The 23467-nt window shown below is 33.4% G+C and overlaps 2 protein-coding genes across 2 annotated transcripts; both read right to left on the bottom strand.

Moving 5' to 3' along the window:
* Positions 1 to 7931: 7931 nt before the first annotated feature.
* Positions 7932 to 8609, bottom strand: LOC118046999 (uncharacterized). Its single transcript, XM_035056137.1, has one exon. The coding sequence runs from the start codon at positions 8607 to 8609 to the stop codon at positions 7932 to 7934; it is 678 nt and encodes a 225-aa protein (XP_034912028.1).
* Positions 8610 to 11682: 3073 nt separating this feature from the next.
* On the bottom strand, positions 11683 to 19363 carry LOC118046964 (serine/threonine-protein kinase Nek5). The gene is made up of 14 exons (XM_035056074.2): positions 18667 to 19363; positions 18497 to 18563; positions 18342 to 18407; positions 18189 to 18235; positions 18056 to 18101; positions 17882 to 17962; positions 17750 to 17792; positions 17608 to 17657; positions 16628 to 16709; positions 16500 to 16549; positions 15632 to 15705; positions 14407 to 14458; positions 13672 to 14325; positions 11683 to 13588 (listed from the first exon to the last, which is right to left on the bottom strand). The coding sequence occupies exons 1-14, from the start codon at positions 18762 to 18764 to the stop codon at positions 12098 to 12100; spliced, it is 2901 nt and encodes a 966-aa protein (XP_034911965.1). The 5' UTR covers positions 18765 to 19363; the 3' UTR covers positions 11683 to 12097.
* Positions 19364 to 23467: the final 4104 nt, after the last annotated feature.

Here is a 23467-nt window from a genome sequence, read left to right as displayed (position 1 = left end):
AATAATTCAAATTCAAATAAATTAATTATAAATTATGCAATACAAATACAATGCCAAACAAATATAATTTCAAAATTTAAAATATTTCTAAATAGTTAAGATTAAATAGATCTTTAACTTAAAGTAATTCAACTTAAACAAAATATCAAAATATTATGAAAGTAAAATATTTTAACAAAAAATATTTTAAATATAAAGTTAGGTCAATGTTATCAAGTGGCTAATGAAATCTAAAATATCCCTTATTTTGCTCAAATTCCTACAAAAATATAAACATGCAAAAAAAAAAAACATGAATATAAATCATATATATTAGTGATAAATCTAATTATAAAAAATTAATATTATTGTTAATGAAAATAGTAATAATAATTTTCAATATTATTATTAATATTATTGATATTGAAAATAGTAATGAAAAAGAGTTTTTTTATAATCGAGTGGTTTAATTAATGAAATTGAGCAAGGTTCAATTTGATTCAATGACTTTTCAAGAGCGGAATGAAACATGTGGAATGAAACAGGAACGTTTTGGACGGAATTTAGCCGAAAAATCCGGAACGGACCGAGATTTAAAATGAGATGAAATTTGTTTTGTTTCGTTTTTTGAATTGGTATGGAATGTATTATAGAATAGGATTCTAATATAGGATGTTGTAATCATTACAGTTACTCATGTATCTATTAGAATAGGATTCTAATATAGGATGTTGTAATCATTACAGTTACTGCAGTGTTCTACTGCCTCTATATAAATAGGAAGGTTGGCTAAGGCACAACCCAACACATTTCATTATTCTCAACTTGGTATCAGAGCCACAAAACCCTAAATAAATTAAACCTACTTTTCTCATAGCCTCCCAACCTCCCTTCTTCAATGGAACAACCACCACATACATCTTCAAATTCTACAGCACCAGCAGTCCAGCTTTCTTCTTCTTCGACAGTGCAACCCTCTTCTCTTGCAGCACCTCCTCTGATTTCCTCTACTGCGTCACCGCCTGGATTCTCTTATGCCATGGCTAGTGAACGCCTCCTCTTGCAGCCCACGTTTGCTGCCTCTACTGCCGCAAGCATTATCTCCCTTTCTCACACTCATCAAGTCATCTCCCTCAAATTAACAAACACCAATTATTTATATTGGCGTATGCAAATGCTGCCTTATCTCCTAAGCCAAGGAGTTTTTGGTTTTGTTGATAGCTCCAACACATGTCCATCAACACATGTTCTTGCCCATGATGGTATCTCTCTTCAGGTAAATCCGCTTTTTCAAACCTGAAAACAACAGGACCAACTCATTCTAAGTGCTCTTCTTTCCTCCCTATCTATGGAAGTTTTGAATCTTGTTGTTGGCTGTCAAAGTTCTTGTTCAACTTGGGGCACTCTTGAGCGAGCTCTCGCTTCCACTTCCAACTCTCGTATTATGCAACTTCACAGCCCTCTTTAGGATATTCGACGGGGTGATGAATCAATAACTCAATTTATGCAAAAAGCGAAGGCCTTATTTGATGAATTGGTCGTTGCTGGTCGGCCAATTTCACTTGAAGATTTCAATTTATATGTGTTTCGTGGTCTTCGGGGAGAGTTTAAAGACTTAGTTACCAGTCTTATTACCAAGGCTGAACCTTTATTCATATGCAGATCTTCACAGCCATCTCCTCACACATGAATTTCTTCACAAATCTTTTACTGCCATACATGCTCCTCTGCTGCCCACACCCAGCATTCCATCTTCTACTCTTGTTGCACAGTACCAGACTTTTAGCAATTCTGGCCGTAGTAGGGGCCGCTTCAACGGTGGCTGGCGTCCAACCAGTCATATAGCAGAGGCAACCGATTTGCTGGCTCCAGACCTGATCACCACAGCTTCCAAAACTTCTCCTTCGGTGACAATAGGCAGGGCTTTTGGCAGCGTAATAAGGGACAGAATCCACGCTGCCAACTGTGTCAGAATTTCGGCCATACAACTCCCCATTGCCCTCAATTCCAGCAGCGAGGTTATGGCCAACAACGTACTGCCAACCTGGTGCAGCGCAATCTCTCCTCAACTGGTTTTGTTGATTGGTTTCCAGATATCGATGCCAATCAACACGTCACACCTGATCTTGCCACCTTGACCGCTTCAGAACCGTATCTTGGTAATGATAATTTGCATATTGGTGATGGTAAGGGCCTTCCTATATCTCATCTTGGTCATACAAAAATATATACACCACATCGTTTTTTCACCTTATCTAATGTTCTTCATGTTCCTGCAATCACAAAACCCCTGCTCACTGTTCAGAAATTTTGTCTTGATAATAATGTTTATTTTGAATTTCACCCTCATGTGTTTTATGTCAAGGATTTCAACACCCATGAAGTCCTTCTCTCAGGTCAGAGTAAAGATGGTCTCTATGCCCTGACCAAGTCTTCCGTCACGTCAGTTCCTCAAGCCTATTGGTCTCCTTGCACTTCTGCCTCTGCCGATTTATGGCATCGTCGACTAGGTCATCCTACTTCATGTATCTTTCAATTGTTAATCTCGAAAAATAAGATTATTTGTAACAACAAACGTCTTAATTTTCAATGTCAAAGTTGTCCTTTAGGAAAATCATCGTGTTTGTCTTTATGACCTACTGGTCACAAAACTTCTACTCCACTTGAATTAATTTTTAGTGATGTATGGGGCCCTGCTCCTCTTTTTTCTTCAGATGGCTATCGTTATTTTGTTATCTTCGTTGATGCTTATACTAAATATGTATGGTATTATCCTCTCGTTGCCAAGTTTGATGTTTACTCTATTTTTCATCAATTTCAGACTCTTGTCGAACGTCAATTTTTCTTAAAAATAAAATATGTTCAAACTAATTGGGGCGGTGAATACCAAAAACTATCCATATTTTTTCAAACCATTGGTATTCATCATCGTCTGATTTGTCCCCACACTCATGAACAAAATGGAATAGTAAAGCGTTGTCATAGGCATATTGTGGAAACAGGTCTTACTCTTTTAGGGAAATGTAAAGCACCTTTTCAATTATGGAATTATGCTTTTGAAACCTCTGTTTATCTTATAAATCGCATGCCTACTGCTATTCTTGCCTATCGCTCTCCGTTTGATTGTTTATTTCAATAGTCTCCTGATTATCATTTTTTGCGTACCTTTGGGTGTCTCTGTTTTTCTTTTCTACGTCCATATAATAATCATAAATTGGATTTTCGTTCCTCTCCATGTGTGTTTTTTGGATATAGTTCCTCGCATCTTGGTTATCGATGTCTTGACATTGCATCTCAGCTTATTTATATTTCATTTCATGTCCGCTTCCATGAACATGTGTTTCCATTTGATAATTCTGAACAGATTGCAAAGGTCTCCACCACAACCCCCACCCCACCCGCTACTGTCACCCTTCCAAATTTGCTAAACCACCCACCGCTACCCGCTTTCACTAGCCACCCAAACAGCCCACAACACTCTGTTTTGTCACTCCAAACAGCCACCCGACCACAGCTTCCACCCATCCCTTGGCCATCATCCCATGCTTGTTTATCTAACCCTTATGATGCAGGTTCAAATCGTCAATTGGTCTCCTCTCCTCATGGTCTTGGGTTACTTTATAATCCTTCCTCTGCTTCGCCCTCCCTGACCAGCACTCCTGCAGCTTCAGTCTCTACCTCCAGCCCCTCCTCTGCTGACAGTTTTGTACTTGAGGCTACTTCTTTATCATCCCCTCCCACTGGTATGCAACTTATGGTTGATTTGTCTTCTTATTAGCTACCACAGGTCTCCTCGCTACAACCGTCTTCCCCTGCATCTCCAACAGCACACAGCAGACATCCTATGACTCTTAGACCGCGGCAGCCGAAGACAGCTAATCTAGTTGCTTCTACTGCCGCTACTTCTACCTTCACGCGGGTACTGTATTCTCCCTCTTCTGAGCCTTTTGCATTCTCTGATGCTGACCGATATACAGTTTGACATAATGTTATGTGTGATGAGATCGCCGCTTTACGTGAAAATCGCACTTGGTCTTTGGTTCCATTTCATCCTTCGATGAACGTTGTTGGCAGTAGATGGGTATATCGGATCAAACATCGTGTTGATGGTAATATTGAGTGCTATAAAGCGCGCCTTGTTGCTAGAGGTTTTACCCAGCAAGAAGGTATTGATTATTCTGAAACCTTCAATCCAGTTATTAAGCAGGCCACTGTTCGATTGGTTTTCTCTATTGCGGTTTCGTGAAATTGGAAGATTTATTAGCTTGATATTCATAATGCCTTCCTCAATGGTGTTCTTACTGAAGAGGTCTACATGAAACAACCTCCAGGTTTTGTTGACTCTTCTCTTTCATCTCATGTGTGCAGATTGCATAAATCATTGTATGGTTTGAAACAGACACCGAGAGCATGGTACACTCGTCTAAGTGATTTTTTGCTCTTCATCGGTTTCCGAGCTTTCAAGGTTGACATCTCCCTGTTTATCTTATCTGATGGTACTAATATATTTTATCTCCTGGTGTATGTTGATGATATTCTGCTTATGGGTAGCAACTTTGCTATGCTCCATCACCTTATACAGTTACTCAGCTTTGAGTTCAAGCTTCGTGACTTAGGTGTTGTTCACTACTTTCTGGGTATTGAAGTTCAGTCTACCAGTATGGGTTTAATGTTGCGTCAACATAAATATATTCTTGACATCCTCACCCGAGCTGGTATGACTTCCTGTAAACCAGTTGATACTCCAGTCTCCCCTTCGAAAGTCATTTTATTACCGGATCATTCATTCTCTGATCCTACACGATTTCGTCAAATCGTGGGTGCTCTTCAATATCTTACCTTCACCCGTCCATATATATGCTTTGCTGTTAACAGAGTTTGTCAGTTTATGCATGCTCCTATAGATTCTCATTGGGCTGCTGTCAAACGTATTTTACGCTATCTTAAAGGTACAACATCTTATGGTTTCCATATCACTCGAGGCTCCTCTTTTGCTCTACATGGCTTTACAGATGCAAATTGGGCTGGTAGTATTGATGATCACAAGTCTACGGGCGGCTATCTTGTCTTTTTTGGCCAGACGCCGATTTCTTGGAAATCTGGCAAGCAACGCACTTTTGCTCGCTCCTCTACTGAGGCTGAGTATAAAGCCCTTGCTGATGGTACCGCTAAAGTCATTTGGCTTCATTACTTGTTAACAGATTTACAGGTTCCCTCAGTCTCTGCCCCTATCATTTGGTGTGATAATCTTGGTGCTACCTATCTCTCAGCAAAACTTATCTTCTATGCTCGTACTAAGCATGTTGAAGTGGATTATCACTTTGTCTGTGATCGTGTTGCCAAGAAAGAAATTCAGATTCATTTTATTCCCTCTCGGGATCAACTTGCTGATGTCTTCACTAAACCGCTTCCTGTTGCATCCTTTACTGCTTTTCGATTCAAACTTCGAGTTGATCCCCCACCCTCAGCTTGAGGGGGCATATTATAGAATAGGATTTTAATATAGGATGTTGTAATCATTACAGTTACTCATGTATCTATCAAAATAGGATTCTAATATAGGATGTTGTAATCATTACAGTTACTGCAGTGTTCTACTGTCTCTATATAAATAGGAAGGTTGGCTAAGGCACAACCTAACACATTTCATTATTCTCAACTGAATGTTTCAGCCATTCCGGGCGGAATGAAACGGAATTGACAACCTTGCTCTAAATTCTTTAAGGTTGTTTATCCTCATTAAAGCTTACAGTTATGCTTATGATGATCAGACCAGTAGTATTACTTGTGATGCTGCTGACTATGTTATTAGTTTCTGCCCTTCCTCTTCCTCCAAATAATTTATTTACGTTCTATATTAAGTTTTAATAAATTTGTGTACTAATTAACGTGTAAATATCTCTCCAAACAAATAATTTGTGATACAGAAGTAGGGTTGGAGGATATATATCCAGCAGCTTTTTCATGCGAAGCAAACTCGAGTCCCAGTAACTCCAAACTTTGATGTTGTGAAAAAATCAATTTAATTTAATAGTTTAAATTATTAAATAAAATTAATTTAAAATATTTTAATATTATATTAAAGAATCAATTTAATCTAATAACTTAAACTATATTAATTACCAACCTAGGAAAAAGGTCTCCGAAAAGACTCGATACAGAAAATCAAGTAGTTGTGTCTGATGGTTCTCACAATGCATCATTACCCTTAATTGGTGTTAAAGAAAAGAAATCAACTAAATATTGGAATTTATCACAATTACATTGGAGAAATCAATTTAAATATCTCAATAAAATGATATGAACCTTGTCTATCAAACAAATGATTTACTACAACTACAAATAATTCCAGCTAGCGGCCACCGCTACACCAATTATTTCGGCAGCCTACGGCATGGCTACAAATAGCAAGTCCCGATGGGCAACATGAGGCGTGGATGTTGTTTATTGTCAAATAAAAATTAAAACATAAGAGAATAATAATGAAAAGAGAAAAAAGAAAATAATAATGAAAAGAGAAAAAATAATAAATGAGAAAATACTAAACAATTGGTTGTTGATTATACAAGCAAAAAACCAACTCCAGGCACGATCTCACTAACAAGCCCTTGAGGAAACATTAGATGTCTGTGGATAGATCCAAGAACTTCAACCACGCTTTCCAAAAAATAGAATCAGAAACACTACGATAGCTGCAAGAACGAAACTTGCTACAAGCAATTTTATAATAAGCTTGCAATCTTTAGTTTCGAGTAAAGACTCAATATCTTGTGGATCTGCCATTGCCAAGGAGTAATTCTTATGAATAAAATCAAGAAGGCAAAAAAAAAAATAATAAATCCCTGAACAAATGTATTTGAGAAACCCTAGACTTGGTTGATTTGTTTGAAAGAAATAAGAATTTCTTGCTGCCATTTATAGGGTGTTTTTGGAGACCAACTCCAAGGAACATGCACAATTAATTTCATTAATGATAATTATTATAGATTCACGAGTGAATCTTAAATATATGTTGCTGCTTTTATGAAAATATTTTCCTTCATTTAAGACATTAAAAAATATTTTTAAAAATCAATATTATTTACTAGTTTAATAGCTGGTTGAGTAATGTTGTCAAGGTAAAATAATAACTTTCCTAATTACTTAACTTTATTGACTTGCATTCTCTACGATTTTTTTAATTTTCCTAATTTTAAAATTATTATTTTTTAATATTAAAAGAGCCTGAAAAATTAATATTAAAAAAACTAAATTTAGAAAAAAAAAAACTATATATTATGAAAACTGTAATAAGATCTGTTGTGGCGAAACAAAATCTTGTTTAAATGCTTCGTTTTGTTTTTATCATACTTTAAAAGGCTTCATAAGAAACAAGATTTATAAAAATCCATTTAAGCAAAAATTAACTTATTGAAGATGACTGGTATAGGGTGTTGACTTCCTTGATTTTTGGCTTTTTGCCATAATTCCATAAAGTTACCAAAATTCTTAAGAACCCTAATTTGATAAACGCTTTTCTTAACTCAATAGTCGCCACCAAACCACAAAATCAACATGGTTTCTGAAGATGCAGCAAAATTTAAGCAATAAAAAATATATTCTAGCCGTTAAATTTGGGCTCCAAACAGCTAGGCCTTGCATTTCCAGCTTGCATGTAAAACTCTCTTCTCCAGCCATGCATTTCCCGTGCAAACACACTTCCATGAATATATATATATATATATATATACTCACTCACATTTTTTAAAATCCAAAGAAGATCTAATGGCTAGGAAGGAATAGTATGCATGGGCATACATGTAGAAAATATCTTGCTTAGACGATATATACAAAAAGCCTTTTGCATTATATATTTATCTAAAACAAAATTTTACTCTAAAAAAATTTCAAGGCTAGGACCTAGGAGAAACCCTAAAACAATTTCCTATATAATCCATTGGACACAGCTGCATCTACCATGTCTTGGTAAGAATGCATTCAATTGGTTCACCAATCAATTTCCCCATGTTATCTTTCGAAGAAAATCCAATTTTCAAATCACTGCAATGTGCCTCAACAGCCCTCCACACCCTTTTTGCTTCTTCATTGCCAATCCAAAACCCAGCATACAAACCAATGTTGAAGTTTACCGATCCATTAGCCATCTCAGTAGCCATATCCTCTATCACCTTCTCATCGGCTCGCACCGACTTTGCAACCAGCTTTCCATTCTCAGCTGTCCAATTATTTCCTCGCACTTGAAACGGTGCAATATTGGTCACATTGGAGAGCCGTTCTTGCTTGTATTGAATCCATGTATAGAAGGTTTGGTATGAAACACTTGCAGTACTGGGATTTTGGACTGAAAGCCGGATGTCCCAGGAGGCGGTGATTTTAGAGGAAGAAAGTTTGAATCGGGAAACAAAGATTGAATCAACCCGGAAGCTGGCAATATTCTTGTTAGTTGCTTTAGGGTTTTTGTGGAGAAGAAATAGAAATACGAAGGCTGCGATGCCAAGAAAGAAGAGAACGGCCATTACTATAGAACACAGATATACAAGTTTCTTGTTCAGTTTTCTTCCATTTGATGATGAAGTTGGAAAGCCATTGCCTCCACTAGGTTGAGAAGACTTTGAAACACTCTTGTCCATGCTTGTGTTCGTTTTGAGGGAGAGAATGCAGACGTAGAACGAGAGATAGCTAGAGAGTTGTATACAATATGGAATGACATGAATAAGATCACGTCTTTATAGGATGGAAAATAAAATTGCTAACAATGACGACAACAATTATGAAAAGGTTTCAATTAATTCCAGGGTGTGCATGGAAATTATTATTTCTTATATGTATATTAAGAATAAGATTCGTGAAATTTCGGGTTTAATTAAACAATTAATCTTGTCCACGATTGTGTTTGTTGTTAGGAATTAATTGTTTAGATTTATCAAGGGTGTTCAAAAACCAATTTATTTGTAATATTTGTATTATTTCACCCGACCTAACATGTCAAAATAAAATAATATAAAGATTATATATGATATTGAGTCAAGAGATGAATATCATGGGTTGGGTAGCGGGTCAAAATTTTTATTAACCCAACACCATTTACCTTTTTATTCATTTTTTTCATGTTATTGTTATATGTTCTATTTTTCTTTCTTTTTTTTTTTTGCATTTGATTCTTTTATTTTAGCCAATTAATGTATTGAGCCTAAATTGTTTTCCAAAGTTTATAAAAGGTTTTGGTCTAATTTATTAAGCTCAAAATCTTAGTTCTAGCTAAGCTTAATCTATAAAAATTAATAATATAAACTCAACCAGTAAATATTTGTAATATTCACATACAAAAATTAGCTTAATTTGATATATCAAACTTGCTCAAATTGAAAAAAGTTTGAATGGGTCAGGTTTGCAATTTATCAAATATCAAAAGTTAGATCTAATACAATTAAGGTCTCAAACTTAACTCAACTATATCCATAAACACCTCTACCTTATAGAAAGGATTTGAATATCGTTGTAAGAAATGATATTAATGTTTTGTGTTGATAACATGGTTCAACCCACTTCTTAAATACCAAGGTATTGTTTTTCAAGTATAAACAGAGTACTAGATAGATAGTCTATGTCATACTACTGATCAACCTAAATTTTTCTTCCAATCATAAAAAAGGAAGCCAAGGTGACATAAGCATCCTTTAAAGAAGGAAAAAACTGAGACTCGGGTTATTGACTTGACTTGAGTCAATAAGCTCATATAATTTTGATAATATAAAAAAAAAAATGGCAAAAAAAAAAGGTTATAAAAACCCAACCCAAATTCATCCAAGTTAGGATATAAAATCTCTGACCTAGTCATGACACTAAGATAACTCTATTGAAAGCAAATTAAAAGCTTAATATATATATATATATATATATATATATATATATATATATATATATATATATATATATATATATATATATGATCATGGATATAGGGTTGGGAGAATCCAAATTAAAAAAAAAAAAAAACTTAAATACTAATTATTAATCAATCAAATATTGAAGAGTGATATTAAAAAAAAAAATAGAAAGATTGAGATCAATCTGTGTTAATATTTGAAACAGTAACCTTAGTCATAAGTTCAAGACTAATCCCATTGCAGGTAAACCTAAAAAAATAACAAAGTAAAATTCTCAATCATAAAACATCGAGGGATTTTTTTTTTTAAGGGAATAAAAAAAAACAAAACAAAGAGTAATAAAAAGAAAGCGGATAAAATTTGACATAAAAATAAATCAAAATAAAAATATTGAGTATGAATGGCAATGAGTACTTGCATGTTTCGGATTTCTTGATGTCCAATACCTACCCGTTATCTATCAGGTATAAAAATTAGATATTCATAAACTACTAATCAAATTTTAAGTATCCTTATAGGTATCAATCATCTACCTATTATTCTCAGCCCATTACAAAATTCAGGGTTAAAAAAAGGACCATACAAGAGTAGCATGAAAAACCTATAACCTGGGTAATGAGGACTGAGCCAACCTAGTTTAACCCTATAACTCATGTGATAAGATCGAGATAATGCAATTAAAAAAAATCACAAACACTATTTAAAAAAAAAAAAAACATTAATGTCAAATGATGAAAGCTAAAAATAAAATAAGTACATAAAAAAAAAAAAAAAAAAAAAAACAATGTCAACTCCTTCTCACTTTTCAAACCTATGATGGGTCACTAGACCGAAAACACTTTATACGAAAAACCTATTAAGCTCAATTCTCAATCATTTAAATGTTGAAAGATAAAATTAAAAAAACAATCTCAATTATACAAAAAAAAAATCTAATACAAACAAGTAGTAATTAAAATAATGATGATCAAAATTAAAATTTAAAATAAATTTTAGTTTTTATTGAAAGGTAAAATTAAAAAAAAAAAAAAAAACAATTTCACAAAAGGAGAAAAAACAATCAAAAAATGACGATGAAAATTAAAAAAAAACATAAAAATAAAATTTTCAATGAAAAGAAAAATAAATATTTTTTTAAAAAACAAAATTTAAAAATTTTATATTTTTCTTGTCTTAATTTTTCATACACGCTATATAAATTTTTTATAATAAAGAAATAATTTAATAGAGAAAAAAGATTGGTCTCCAAATTAATAAATTTTCATATAGTATGGAAAAAACAAAATTACATATACTTAATATCAATGTTTTATATTGCTAATTTACAAACCAAGAGTTATAATCCTGAGACTTTCAATCCCTCGTAGTTGTATATATAAATATTATTAATTGCTATAAATACTTCTTGTCTAGATATGAAATCACTTAGATATCAAAGCATGTAATAAATAGATAGTAGAGATTTATTAGGGTTGGATAAATGGTGGGTTGGACCAGGATCTTGGACTAAAAAACCAAACTTGAACCTGACCTAGAAAAGTAACCCGGTGCTTGTATATTTACTTGCCAACCCAGTGAAAAGAAATAAACTCATAAATCAACATGATTTGCCTTTGACGGTAAAAATAAATAAATAAAATTCTAAGACCACATTGAAAGTAATAGGGATGGTTATAAAACTCGGGCTTGCATGGCAGGTTAACCCGGTGACCCGCGAACTCATGAGTGGGTTAGACCAAGCCAAAATGACAGCACATTGATCTTCATGCTTCCACTGGAAGCGGTATTGAATGCCAAATGTTATTGTCCTGCAGACTTAGCCAAATCATCACAATTTATTTTCATGACAGAAGGGACTCTGCATTGTTTTCAAACCATCCTGAGAATCACTTGTCTCCATCAGTTGGTTCGATGACAAACGGAAAAGCTTTATCAACCAGAACTATCTATCAACTTGCATTAACAACATTTGCACTTACATTAAACAATTAACACAGCATTTCCATACAGTTGTCTAGGTGACAATGCTATTCAATTTGTATGGTCACTATGTACAATAACGAAGTGGATAGAAAGAATTGCAAAAGGTGAGGGGGGGGGGATACAAGGCTTGCTTGTTCTGTGAAAAATTCAACACAACTTGAATGTGCGAAATGATGACAGAAGGCTAAAATTACTTGGCAAATGTCAATGCACTTAAACTAGAGCACACTTACCATGGATATCATGGTTCATGAACTCCGTCCGCTGTCCTCGATCATCATTCCTTTCAGGCTCTTTGCTAACCAGATAGCTGTCTCCCTTGGAGAGACTTTGTCTTTCCCAAAAGGTTTCAAAACAATTGCAAGCTCTTCTAATCTGCTTTGCTGAAGCAACTCGGCAGACAGTTCCAGAAGTCCTTCTAGTGCATCTGCCCTCTGCCTAAAAGACTTAACATCCAAAGTTTCCTTTGCCGGTGCTTCCTCTTCACTGATAGAGCAGTTGGGCTGTGGTAGCTCAGAAATATCAGATTGTGGAGCTGATGCAATTATGTTTCGCAAATCGATTTCTTTAGTGCCGGAATGATCAGAAATACTTGATTTCAAACTCACTGCTTCAGAGCAATTTGATGATTTAAGAGTCACTGCTGTACTCACATTTCTCATCTCCAATTCATCTCTTACTACATTTAATAGCTTTCCAACATCCATATTTTGAACCCCCATCTCCACAGTTTCCATAACTGGCTGCTCATTCCCAACCCGAAAACTACTGTGCCGTATAACATGTATTACATCGTCAAAAGCAGGAGACAGATGGGCAGCAGTGGGCTTCTCAGTGGTTGAATTTTGTAAAATCATAGCTTTTTCTGGCTGCAAATTCTTTTGGCCAGTTGAAATTGGTGAGGTAATGGAAGTGGTGGTTTCTGAAACTGATGATAGAAGTTCTCTTACTGTGAATTTGTCATCACCACCAGATGCAGATATAAGATTTGATTGGGGCACCGTCTCAGGGATAGCACTTGGCCTGCTTAATTGGGTATTATTTTCACAAATAAATATTTCTTCCAAACTTGGGGCAGTCGGATTCAGAGCACTACTTTCAACCTCTCTCCCATCACCAACAATGGTTTTCTTGTGAAGATCTACAACAACATTCGGGGCTTCCACTGAGTATAGTATGGATTTATGACCACATTCACTGTTTTCCCGGGACAAATTTTCAGACATGCCAGAATATGAAGTCGTAGCCGGAGAACAGCTGGGTGGATGATGTTCCAAGTTTTCTGTGCAGATCACTGCCTCATGGTTAGGAGGTGTCTTTTCAGGCATGGCAACAAACGGATTTGTTGCATCATCACAAAGCTCAAAAGCTTGAATTGACACTGAAGATGAGACAGAATTACTGTTTTCTGTCTGCATTCCTTTGCAAGCTCCAACTAGAGCCCCTTGAGACTCTGGTGATACGTCCTTGGAGGAGTATGGGCGACCATCAGGTACTTGGTAAGAAGTACTTTCAGGTTCTTCGTTTGTCTCAGTTGGACACAACTTCATGTTTCCATTTGGAACACCAGCTCCTATTTGCGTTGTCCTTCCAGGAAATGAAGATCGCTGGAACAGATTAGGAGGGGTTCTTTGCCTTGGCTTCACAGCAAGTCCATCATCAACATGTTTACCTGGACCAGCTGGAGGAATCCCATCATATCTGGGTTTAGTCTTTGGTGAGGACTCAATTATAGGTAACTGCAAAAGTAAGTTGAAGAGTAAATGATTATTTCAGTATAATTATCAAACTAAGAAAAAACAGCAATTGATTCTGATTATACCTGGTGTTTCATAGGATGTGATCCCTGGATCCGCTTTGCAGAATCCATGGCTGCTTTTGCAGGTGCAACAGTTGGTGTATCTGCATTAAACTTTAAACCAGAAGCAAGGGCATTAGGTCTAAGAACTTTCGGTGATGCTTCAATGTTACTTCTTTGGGTTGATGCACTTCCAGTCTTCGTACGATTTCCTCTCATAGGGGAACCATTTTCTCTAGGTTTTCCTTCTTTCAAGGCCATCATAATACTTTTGATAGTTTTTGGTTGCTTTGGTTCAACATTGCATCCAATTTCATCATGACAAGGCTTCATGACCCTCTGTTCATTCATTTTGACAATGCGAACATTGAGATTGTTTTCTTCTTCACATGGCATGGGCTGTTCAGCGCCATCTTCATCATCAAAACAAGCTAAATCTGTATCAGTGGCTTTATTGTCACAATTTGAGACCATTACTGGGATATTTCGTTCACTTGAAAGCAAACTATCCTTATCACTACTAGAACTATTACTGTTCTGGCTTTCAGCCATACTTCTTCGAGATTCACGACTTCTAGGAAGATGTTTCTCAGAAGATAAGGATGTTGGAGGACAGAATGATGGACGGTATTGATCAACATAAGGCTGCAGGTATGGGTGCTTCAAGATCTCGGATGCCTGATTAAGTAATGAAAATTATTAAGATTAAGATTAAGCAATGACAAGTTTTTAAATTGGCAGATAATGTTTAAGTCTTACACTAGGACGATGCTCAGGATTCTTTCTCAGCATGCCTTTAATGAGTGTTTTCCTGCAGGTAAACACATTAATTATCAAAGCTAAACAGTGGGTCAAAAGGTGGATCGTCATCAACATGTAGGACATAGGACAGAAACTAAAACAAAAACTGCGAAGTTATCTGATTTCCTTGAGGTAAGGCAGTTAAATAGCCAGGAATGGGATCCATTATATCATTTTCAAAAGTTTAGTCCTCAGTTTATTATCAAGCCTTGAAGGGAAATAGTATGAAGGAAAATGACAGGTAGAAAAGATGAAGCTACTTCTCAGTGCAAATTTGTTCAATGGAAAATTTAGTGTGAAAGTATTCTCAGCTTGCCCATAATGCATGTGAAATCAATTAGCATGGGTGTCCCTGTTTAAATCCAACCACAAAAGGTATAAATATGAGAAAAAAAAAAGACATTGAAATTTGATTCCAGAGACACCTATGCAATAAAATCTTAATCTATGATACAATTGCATATATTATGCCTGGTAATGATCTCCAATGAAGATTGGGGTAGCTGCATTTTAATCCTTGAACATTTTCAACTTCAAGTTTTCCAGTTCAAATATCTTGACAGTTCAAACATTCCTAATCAGGTTGATTGTTCCACAAATACCCTTCTGAGGTTATTTAAACCAACTGTCATGTTAAGGGATCAGGAGGGTATTTGATTGAAAAATTGTGAACAGTTAAGATATTCAAATAGGAAAAATCTTATAGTTCAAAGACTAAAATAGATATCACATAAAGTTACAAGAAGTGAAGATGCTATTATCCTAACAAGATAGAGACTGCATGTCCACATGGTTGTTACAGGCAATGATTTAAGAACATATTAGATAATCACTGCAGTTTATAAAGCAGAATGTCACAATCCATCTTCAATACTCGTATTCAACAAAAGAAGAAAATGATCAACGAAATGATTAACATGCAGAAATCAATTTAAATATCGCAGTTGCAGCAATAAAATGATAGGAACCTTGTCTGTCAAACAACTGATTTACTATAACTATATATAATTCCAGTTAGCAGCCACCACTACATAGATTACTTTGGCAGCTTATGGCATGGCTAAAAATAGCAATTTCCTAGTCAAGTCCCAAGTTACAGCATCCCAAAGGGCAAAATGAGGCGGGTGTTCTTTATTGTCAAATAATAAAGCAATAAGCTTTACAACAGCTCATGGAGACTTACAAAGATGGAGAATAGCAAGGCGGTAAAGGGCCAATAGAGGAACGATTTATCTTGCTTATCAATCCTGCCATATCCTGCAAATTTGGCATGTAAAGGCAATTAGGAAATTGATAAAAATAAAGAAACTTGTACAATTAGATATAGATGAAGTCAATCAGGCAAAGAATGCCTTCACAAGAAGCTTGACATTAAGCCTTATGTCATTAGCAATGCCACAGTGAACTCTGAAAATTTGGTGTAGATATAAAGGCAAATAGAACCTAAACCAGTTCCTAATTCTGAAGAAATATATTATGTTGAATTCACATAGCATTCATGCTTAGTCAAAATCTTGGCAGGTCATAGGTGTTGTCTACTTAGCAGGTAAAGTAACTTGGCATCACATCAAGCAATTTAGGGTAGAATCCCGCTCATGACTAGGATAGAAGCAATTTAAGGAGGTATGGGGCTCCCCTCAAAGTTAAGCTCAAAGACCATGAAAACTCCACAACATAATATAATCTAGTAAAAAGCCATGAAAGGGTCATTGTAGTGTTCCAAATGCTTTAAAATTTCCCTCGATTATTAAACTCCAGGAACTACTTACAAAAGTCAATGTTGAGTCGTTCTGTTGCATTACATAAAAAAAGTATAAACAGATTGATAATGGAGATACAAGTGAATTTCATGTTCACATTTTACAGTGTCATGAAAGATATCATTATACTGGTTAGCAATTCCAGTAATAAAGTACCCAACTTGTACATAAAACATCAAACAAGATACCATGATCTACATATTACACAAGTTGTAGGATCAATGAGCTAGCACTTCGACAAAATTCCCAAAAATAAATATATAGTGTGAAAAGAACCATGGGAAATCTTACAAAAGCTTTAAAGGCGGGACGACGAGCAGCCATCTCATACATACAGCACCCTAGACAACAGAGAAGCGTTTCAGCAAGACACTAAAACAAGTAATAAACATCCCAGTTATTATCTAGAAATGACATACCCAAGGACCAAATATCTGATTTGAAACCATAAGGAATATCTGCAAGCAGTTCAGGACACATGTAATTAGGAGTTCCAACCACCTGGCACATAAAGATACAACACAGCTATTAGTTTCAAAGTGGTTAATTGGAATCGCCAATAGTAATTAGGTCTCTTCCTTTATAGTATACTGTATTCAGTAATTTTCTTGGTGTAAAGTGCAATTAACTTCATCATAAAGGGATAAGCATGCTTGCAAGTTTCATTTATCCTTTCAGTTTGGGTTAAGCTCTATTTCCAACCAACTATTCAGTATAGTTTACTAGACTTTACAACAAAATAAGTTAGAGCTTGAGAGGATAACATAGTTTACTAGACTCATCATATGGACATCCAACATATTATTTTGTAGCAAATTCAGGTTTTCTTTTTAGGTGGATAAAGAAACTATATCAGTTGGAAAAGCAATTTGGTGATTTAAATTTATGATTACAAAAAAAAATATTGTTACTAAAACATTCAATACATCATCCTCTCTTAAGCAACATGGATTTCGATCAACATAAGATAAGTCAATGAGAATTCATCTGAATTGAGTTCGACAATATAGTTTAATACCATAGTAAAATTAAAATAAAACAACTTTAGCCACCTGATATTATCTGCACTTAGTAAAGAAAAAAGCAGCATTTCTCCCAGTCCCCCAAACAAAAAATTCATAGATACACATCATAGTGTATTGCATTCATGCTGGCTGGATAGCAAAGATCTTAATCTTGCGTGTAATGACTCCAGGATTCAAAATCAGTTGGTTCCACATGCTCATGCTTCATATATTCTATTTCTAAGAAAATTATTACCAGTAAAAAAAGAAAGGAAAGAAAAAAGAACATCTTGAAAGAGAAGCAAATGCAGAATACAGCCTCTTCTCTGTGCTCAATAAACAACTAACAGCAAAAGACCTAAAAAATAAAATTAAAGAAAAAGCAAAGCACATACCGAGGAAGCCAAGTCATCTGCTTTCAGAGTCTTAGCAAGTCCAAAATCCCCTAAATAGTGCCAAGAAAAGACAAGAAAAATCAAGAAATATACATAAAAATCCTATGATGCAATAACTAAACGTTGAAAAAAAACAACTCACCAAGGCGAACATCCTGTTCTTTAGTAAGAAATATGTTGGAACACTGCAAAGAGAGTGCTTCAAATGTTCAGTCTAAAACACCTCCAAAAGCAACAAAGTTCAAATTCCTATTCCAAATACTCATTTTCTTACTTTGAGGTCCCGATGTAGAACAAAATTGCCATGCAAATATTCCACCGCTAACAGTAGTTGAGTGAACCACTTGCAGAGTTTCTGAACAAGTTTCACAATCACCAATGTAACTCAAACCCCCCAAAATAAAATCTCAGATTCAAAAAATAAATAGAAGCAATCATCATCACTTACTTCTTCAGGAAAATACACGCCATTGGATTTTTTCATCAATTCAGCCCTATTACCACAAACGAACAAAATAATTCAGCCTTGTAAATCATCAAAACCTTATAAACCAAGACTTCATTGCTCATATAAAACTCACATGTCTCCACCTTCACAATATCCCGTAACAATACAAACATAGCAACCCTACATTGCAAATGTACACACCAAATCAGCCTAATTCGATAAACATATCGGCAACTCGTAAATTTTCACAATTATAAAAAAAATAAAAAAATCCAAGTCTCATCACCTTCTCAACCCATGCTTCTTTAAATTCTACAATGTACGGATGCTGAATTCTCGCAATCAACGCCATCTACATTCAACATTTTTTCAATACCTCCATTAAAGGATTTAAAAAGTAAAATAAAATGATCCTTCATCAAGAGTTGAGATGAGGCTTACTTCTTGGTGAGCAGATCTCCGGCATCTCTCGGTTTGCCTTGCAAGCCTGATCTTCTTCAACACATACCTAACAGTTTCTCCCAGATAAAAAATTAAATAAGATACACATTACGAAAACTACATAAATAAAACGTAGATTAGAAAGTGTGAGAGGGAGGAAGAGACGTTACTTCTTTTTCTCGGATTTGTGATTCACAAGAATAGCAGCACCAAAAGCACCCCGGCCGATCTGCTCCATGATCTCATACTGATCCATTCGAGACTCCATTTCTCTCGATCGATCGATCTGCTCTTGCTCTTGCTCTTGCTCTTACAACCAATCAAATCTTCTCCTTCTTCGGTTACATATATATCACAAACAAGCACATTTAATTTCTCCAACTCATAAATACATGATGATTAATTAACAACCGGAATCTCCAGCGCCGAGGACTCTTCTTCTTCATAGATCTCAAAACACAATGTCGTCGTCGTAACCGTTTTGACTTCAATATAAAAAATAAAAATAAAAATCCACTCTCTTTCTTTCTTAATGCTTTCTCTCTCACTTCCTTCACTCTCACTTCCAACTACTTATCTATCAAGTCGACTAACTATAATGGAAAAACAAAAACAAAAAATTTTCCTTAACGCTGGTGAACAGGGTGTCAGGATTTATTAATACATTCCTGTCCTCCTATTACCACTAGTACTACTACTTAATTGATTTTCGAAGTAAACAAGGCAGAGAGAGATGGGAGGGGTTGTGGGTACGGGTCTGGGTGTCAGGGTGTGTGCGCTTCAGTCCCACGCCGACATTAACAGCTGCTTTCTCCCTGTGCTTAAGAGATTTGTTTGGCGTCTTCTTCTATTTTTATTAACTTTTTGGGTTGTAACTTCAATGAGTCTTTCAAGTGGTTGATTTAAGAATATGCCTGGCATTATCTAGTTTTTACTGTGATGATTTAAAAAAATATATAAATTATATTTTTTTGTAATTAGAATTTTAAGAGATAATTTGTAATGGAACATATTCAAAACTTAGTGTATTGATTAAATAAATATAAAAAGGCAAAATTATAATTTTAACTATGCATCACCACACAACCATTTGGTACATGTTTTCTTTTATGTTCGCAATAAATTATTACCTTTAGTTATGGGTAAAATTAGGTAGTGTTTAATATGTTGTACAATATTTATTGAACTACACTAAATATAACTGAATAAATAACTATTTTGTCATGTGTTTGATATGGAACTACACTAAATATAACTGAATAAATAACTATTTTGTCATGTGTTTGACATTGAATAAGCTTTTAATTTAACAGATCAATTTACCTTATTTTTTGTTTGGTAAACACTATACAGCACATTGGACAACCTTCGAGTCAAGTTGTAAAACTATAATAATTATTATTTTTATTTTTATGTTGCTTTAAATCAAATCGGGTTGACCATCTCGACACATGACTTGGGCCTTATCCCGAGTCAACCCCTTTTAATTAGGTTTAAAAAATGTGATAATAATTATTAATAACTTTATATTGACTCGATTAATGGTCAACATAGCTCATAACTTGTGTCTGGCCCCGGGTCAACCCCAGAATAGAATTTTAAAACTATGATAATAATTATTTTTATTTTTATATTAACCTAGAAAAATTGACAACCCGTCTTGTGACCCTGGGTCTGGCCCCAAGCCAACTCCTAAATCGGGTTTAAAAATTATGATAATAATTATTTTTATCCTTATATTGATTCGTGTCAATAGTCAACCTAACTCATAATCCGGGCTTGGCCCCAGGACGATCCCCGAATTAGATTTTAAAACTATAATATTAATCCATTTATATCCTTATGTTGACTCGGATCAACTAAATTAACTCTTGTTTAGAGCATTGGATATGCTTGTCCTACCCCTCTTAGTGGGGAAAAAATTTCTTCACTAAAATAGCTTTTGATAAGACAAAAATTAATTTTTATATTGCGCAAAGGTGTTCCAAATAACTTCATAAAAATTTATCATGTCCTCTCCATCATTGTTCAGCATACCAAACAATACGTTTATTTAATTATTTGGTAATATGTTGTTGTGATGGTTGAATTAAAATATAATTTAAATTAAATATTAACAAAAAGTGAATAAATTACTTAAGATATTAATTCTTATAATTAAATCCTAAGAAACTTGAAAAAATAAGGTGAATTGTATTTTAGATATTTTTATAATTTTAAGATAGTAAATAATTATTTTTTAAAATAAAATAAGTAATTTTTTATCTTAAAAAATATTACTTCAAATGAAAGCTAACATGGATATAACTTTTTTTATAAAAATAAATTTTCACCAAGTACTTTATATTTAATATCCTTAATTAACATTTTTTATATTTTTAATTATTTTAATTCAAAGTAAAATATTATAAGAAAAAAAAAAGATGTCAAACATGCATTGAAATCCATCATTGTTTTTTTTTTTTTTTTTAAGAAATGGTATATTTCATAGCATTTCAAAAAACAAAAAAAAATAAGGTGAAATAGATTTCATCTTGCTCAAGATCTCCAGTCATTCTAGATTTCTTGTCTAAATTTCAATTGAGATATTTCATGTTAACTTTGTTCATTCGTTTCAGCATAAACAAATTGACAAAACTAAAGTGTGATTTTACTTGGTTTTTTTTTGTTACAATATGAGAATTTAACAGAAGTAAAATATTGATATTATCATATTAGTAATAATGTTGAAAATGATTATGATTATTATTATTATTTAGGATAGTTATATTAAAAAAAAAAAAAACTCATACATTATGGTTTGTTTTTCATTTTCAATCTAAGGTTTGATAAATTATAGTTTGCCTTCATGAACGATAAGAAAAATTAAATTAGATAAAAAGACATGTTTTCCCTCTTATATAATATATGTGAATTTGCATAATTTTCTCACAAATCACGTTTGGACAAAAAACTCGTTTCTCTCTTTATTCAAACGTGATTTCTCTCTCCAGTCTTTTCCCTCTTTCTCTCTACAACACATGACACACCCATATAAAGACATTAAATCTGGAATAATATCTTTAATCTTTTATACTTAATCTCTTTGTACAAGTATCAGAAGTAAAAAAAAAAAAAATATTTTTGATGTTATTTTATTCAACCTTTTAAGTTATTAGTATTTGATGAATATGCCTACATTATTGTGATAATTTTATGATTGTTTTTGACAGTGCGCGTCTTGGATGGTTTTTGTGCTGAATTTATATGTTGAAGTGGTAATTTTAGGTGGTGTGTGTTTGTAGGACTTGTAGTGAAGAATTGTTGTTGGAAGGTGAAGATATGTTGCTAAAAATCTTTGAAATCTTTATAACAAATTTGTGTAACTAATACCAATTGTAGTTGTGTTTTTTGTTGGGTTGAAATAATGAACAACATTGAAAAATTATTGCTTTTAGTTGATACTAATAAAGAACTCTTTTATGTGAACTTTCATGCTTTTGGTTATCTTTAATTCGATTAAGAATCATTGTTGAATTTATTATATACATGATTTTAATGGCATTCTTATAAATAATAAGACATTGTGCAATGACTAGTTTTTTTTTTTCTAAAACAAATGCCCATTAGTAACACATGATCCTTTGTCTTTATTTTTAGTTATCAAGGGCACTTTAGCCATTAAAATTATTATAATGACAAGCCTATAAATAATGGTTGACTTTTTATTTTGGAGTCGAAAAATAGGATGTAAAGTGTAATCAAGTTACTAAAGTTTAGAAGAGAAACCATAATTTCTCAAATCTTAAATTGAAAACAAAAAAGAATCAAAGTATTAGAGTTTTTTTTTTATATAATTATCCGGTACTATTTTCATTAACATTGGTGTTTTTTTTTAAAATTGAATTTATCACAAATATATATAATTTATATTTATGTTGTTTTCTTTTATATTTATACTTTGTATAAATGTGAACAAAATAATAATTGGTGTAAATCTTGTTAGCCTTGATAATATTAACTTATTGAATGAGTGAGTTTGTAAATAATCTAACCTTCTTGATGAGAATGATTTAAGTTGGGAGACTCTTGAAATGCTTTTATCTATTTTAACTTTAGAGGATGAAGGGATCCATTTTGATAGTGAGAATGAGCTTAGTGAAAATAATCATCTATTTGAATGTTTAGATGATGATTTTCTTTACATACCACCACAAAATCAAGATCATTATTCTTTATTAAGATAGAGACGATGTTTGATTTATGCTTCTTTTATATTTAAACCTTTTACTTTCTTAATATTTTACATTTTTTTATGTTGAATTATTTTATGTTAAAGTTTCCTTTAGTCTTGATTCTTGATTATTTATGAATGTTTTAAATTTAAAATTATATTTAGATTCTTAACATCGTATTTGTATTGAATAATTTGAAGTTAATCTATCTTAGATTTAAATTAAAATAATATATGTTGAATTAATATTTTAAATTATACACGCGTGTACATGGATACATACATAAAATACATAACTCTAGAACAAAATGCTAAAATATTCTGATATCAAAATTTATCTTTCTAACAAGAAAAATAACATTGACAATCATAGTCTCAATAACTTCACTAGCCAAGTATATTAAATGTATATTTTGTAAATAACATGGTGATATGTTTTTATAAAAGTATATTTGAACTAAAAAAATAAAATATGATATTTCTTTTATATATTTTTCATATAAATATATTAAAATAATTTAAAATCACTACTTTTTAAAATTTAAATACACTTTAAAAATCACTTAAGAGAAAAAAAAAAAAGTATTGCAGCACACTGTAAATTTTTTACTTTGATATTGATACGATAAATGTAGCCTATGTAAAAACACCGTGTTTTGTACTTGATTTGTCTTATCTCATCCACACCCCATTTTCCCTAACCGATCAAACAAATTTAGATTGAAAGTGGGTGAGTGTTTAGAAACGCAGGTTAATTC

The sequence above is a fragment of the Populus alba genome, chromosome 1, assembly GCF_005239225.2.
Source record: "Populus alba chromosome 1, ASM523922v2, whole genome shotgun sequence".
Classification (NCBI taxonomy): domain Eukaryota; kingdom Viridiplantae; phylum Streptophyta; class Magnoliopsida; order Malpighiales; family Salicaceae; genus Populus; species Populus alba.
This window is presented reverse-complemented; position numbering and strand designations above follow the sequence as displayed.

What these genes read in the sequence shown, in the direction of transcription:
- LOC118046999 (XM_035056137.1), bottom strand. Translation starts at nt 8,609, where the DNA reads ATGGACAAGAGTGTTTCAAAGTCTTCTCAACCTAGTGGAGGCAATGGC.
- LOC118046964 (XM_035056074.2), bottom strand. Translation starts at nt 18,764, where the DNA reads ATGGAGTCTCGAATGGATCAGTATGAGATCATGGAGCAGATCGGCCGG. An exon ending in GGAGATCTGCTCACCAAGAA is followed by an intron (nt 18,408 to 18,496) that starts GTAAGCCTCATC and finishes TGTTGAATGTAG; the next exon opens with ATGGCGTTGATTGCGAGAAT. An exon ending in CCTTGCTATTCTCCATCTTT is followed by an intron (nt 14,459 to 15,631) that starts GTAAGTCTCCAT and finishes GTTTACCTGCAG; the next exon opens with GAAAACACTCATTAAAGGCA.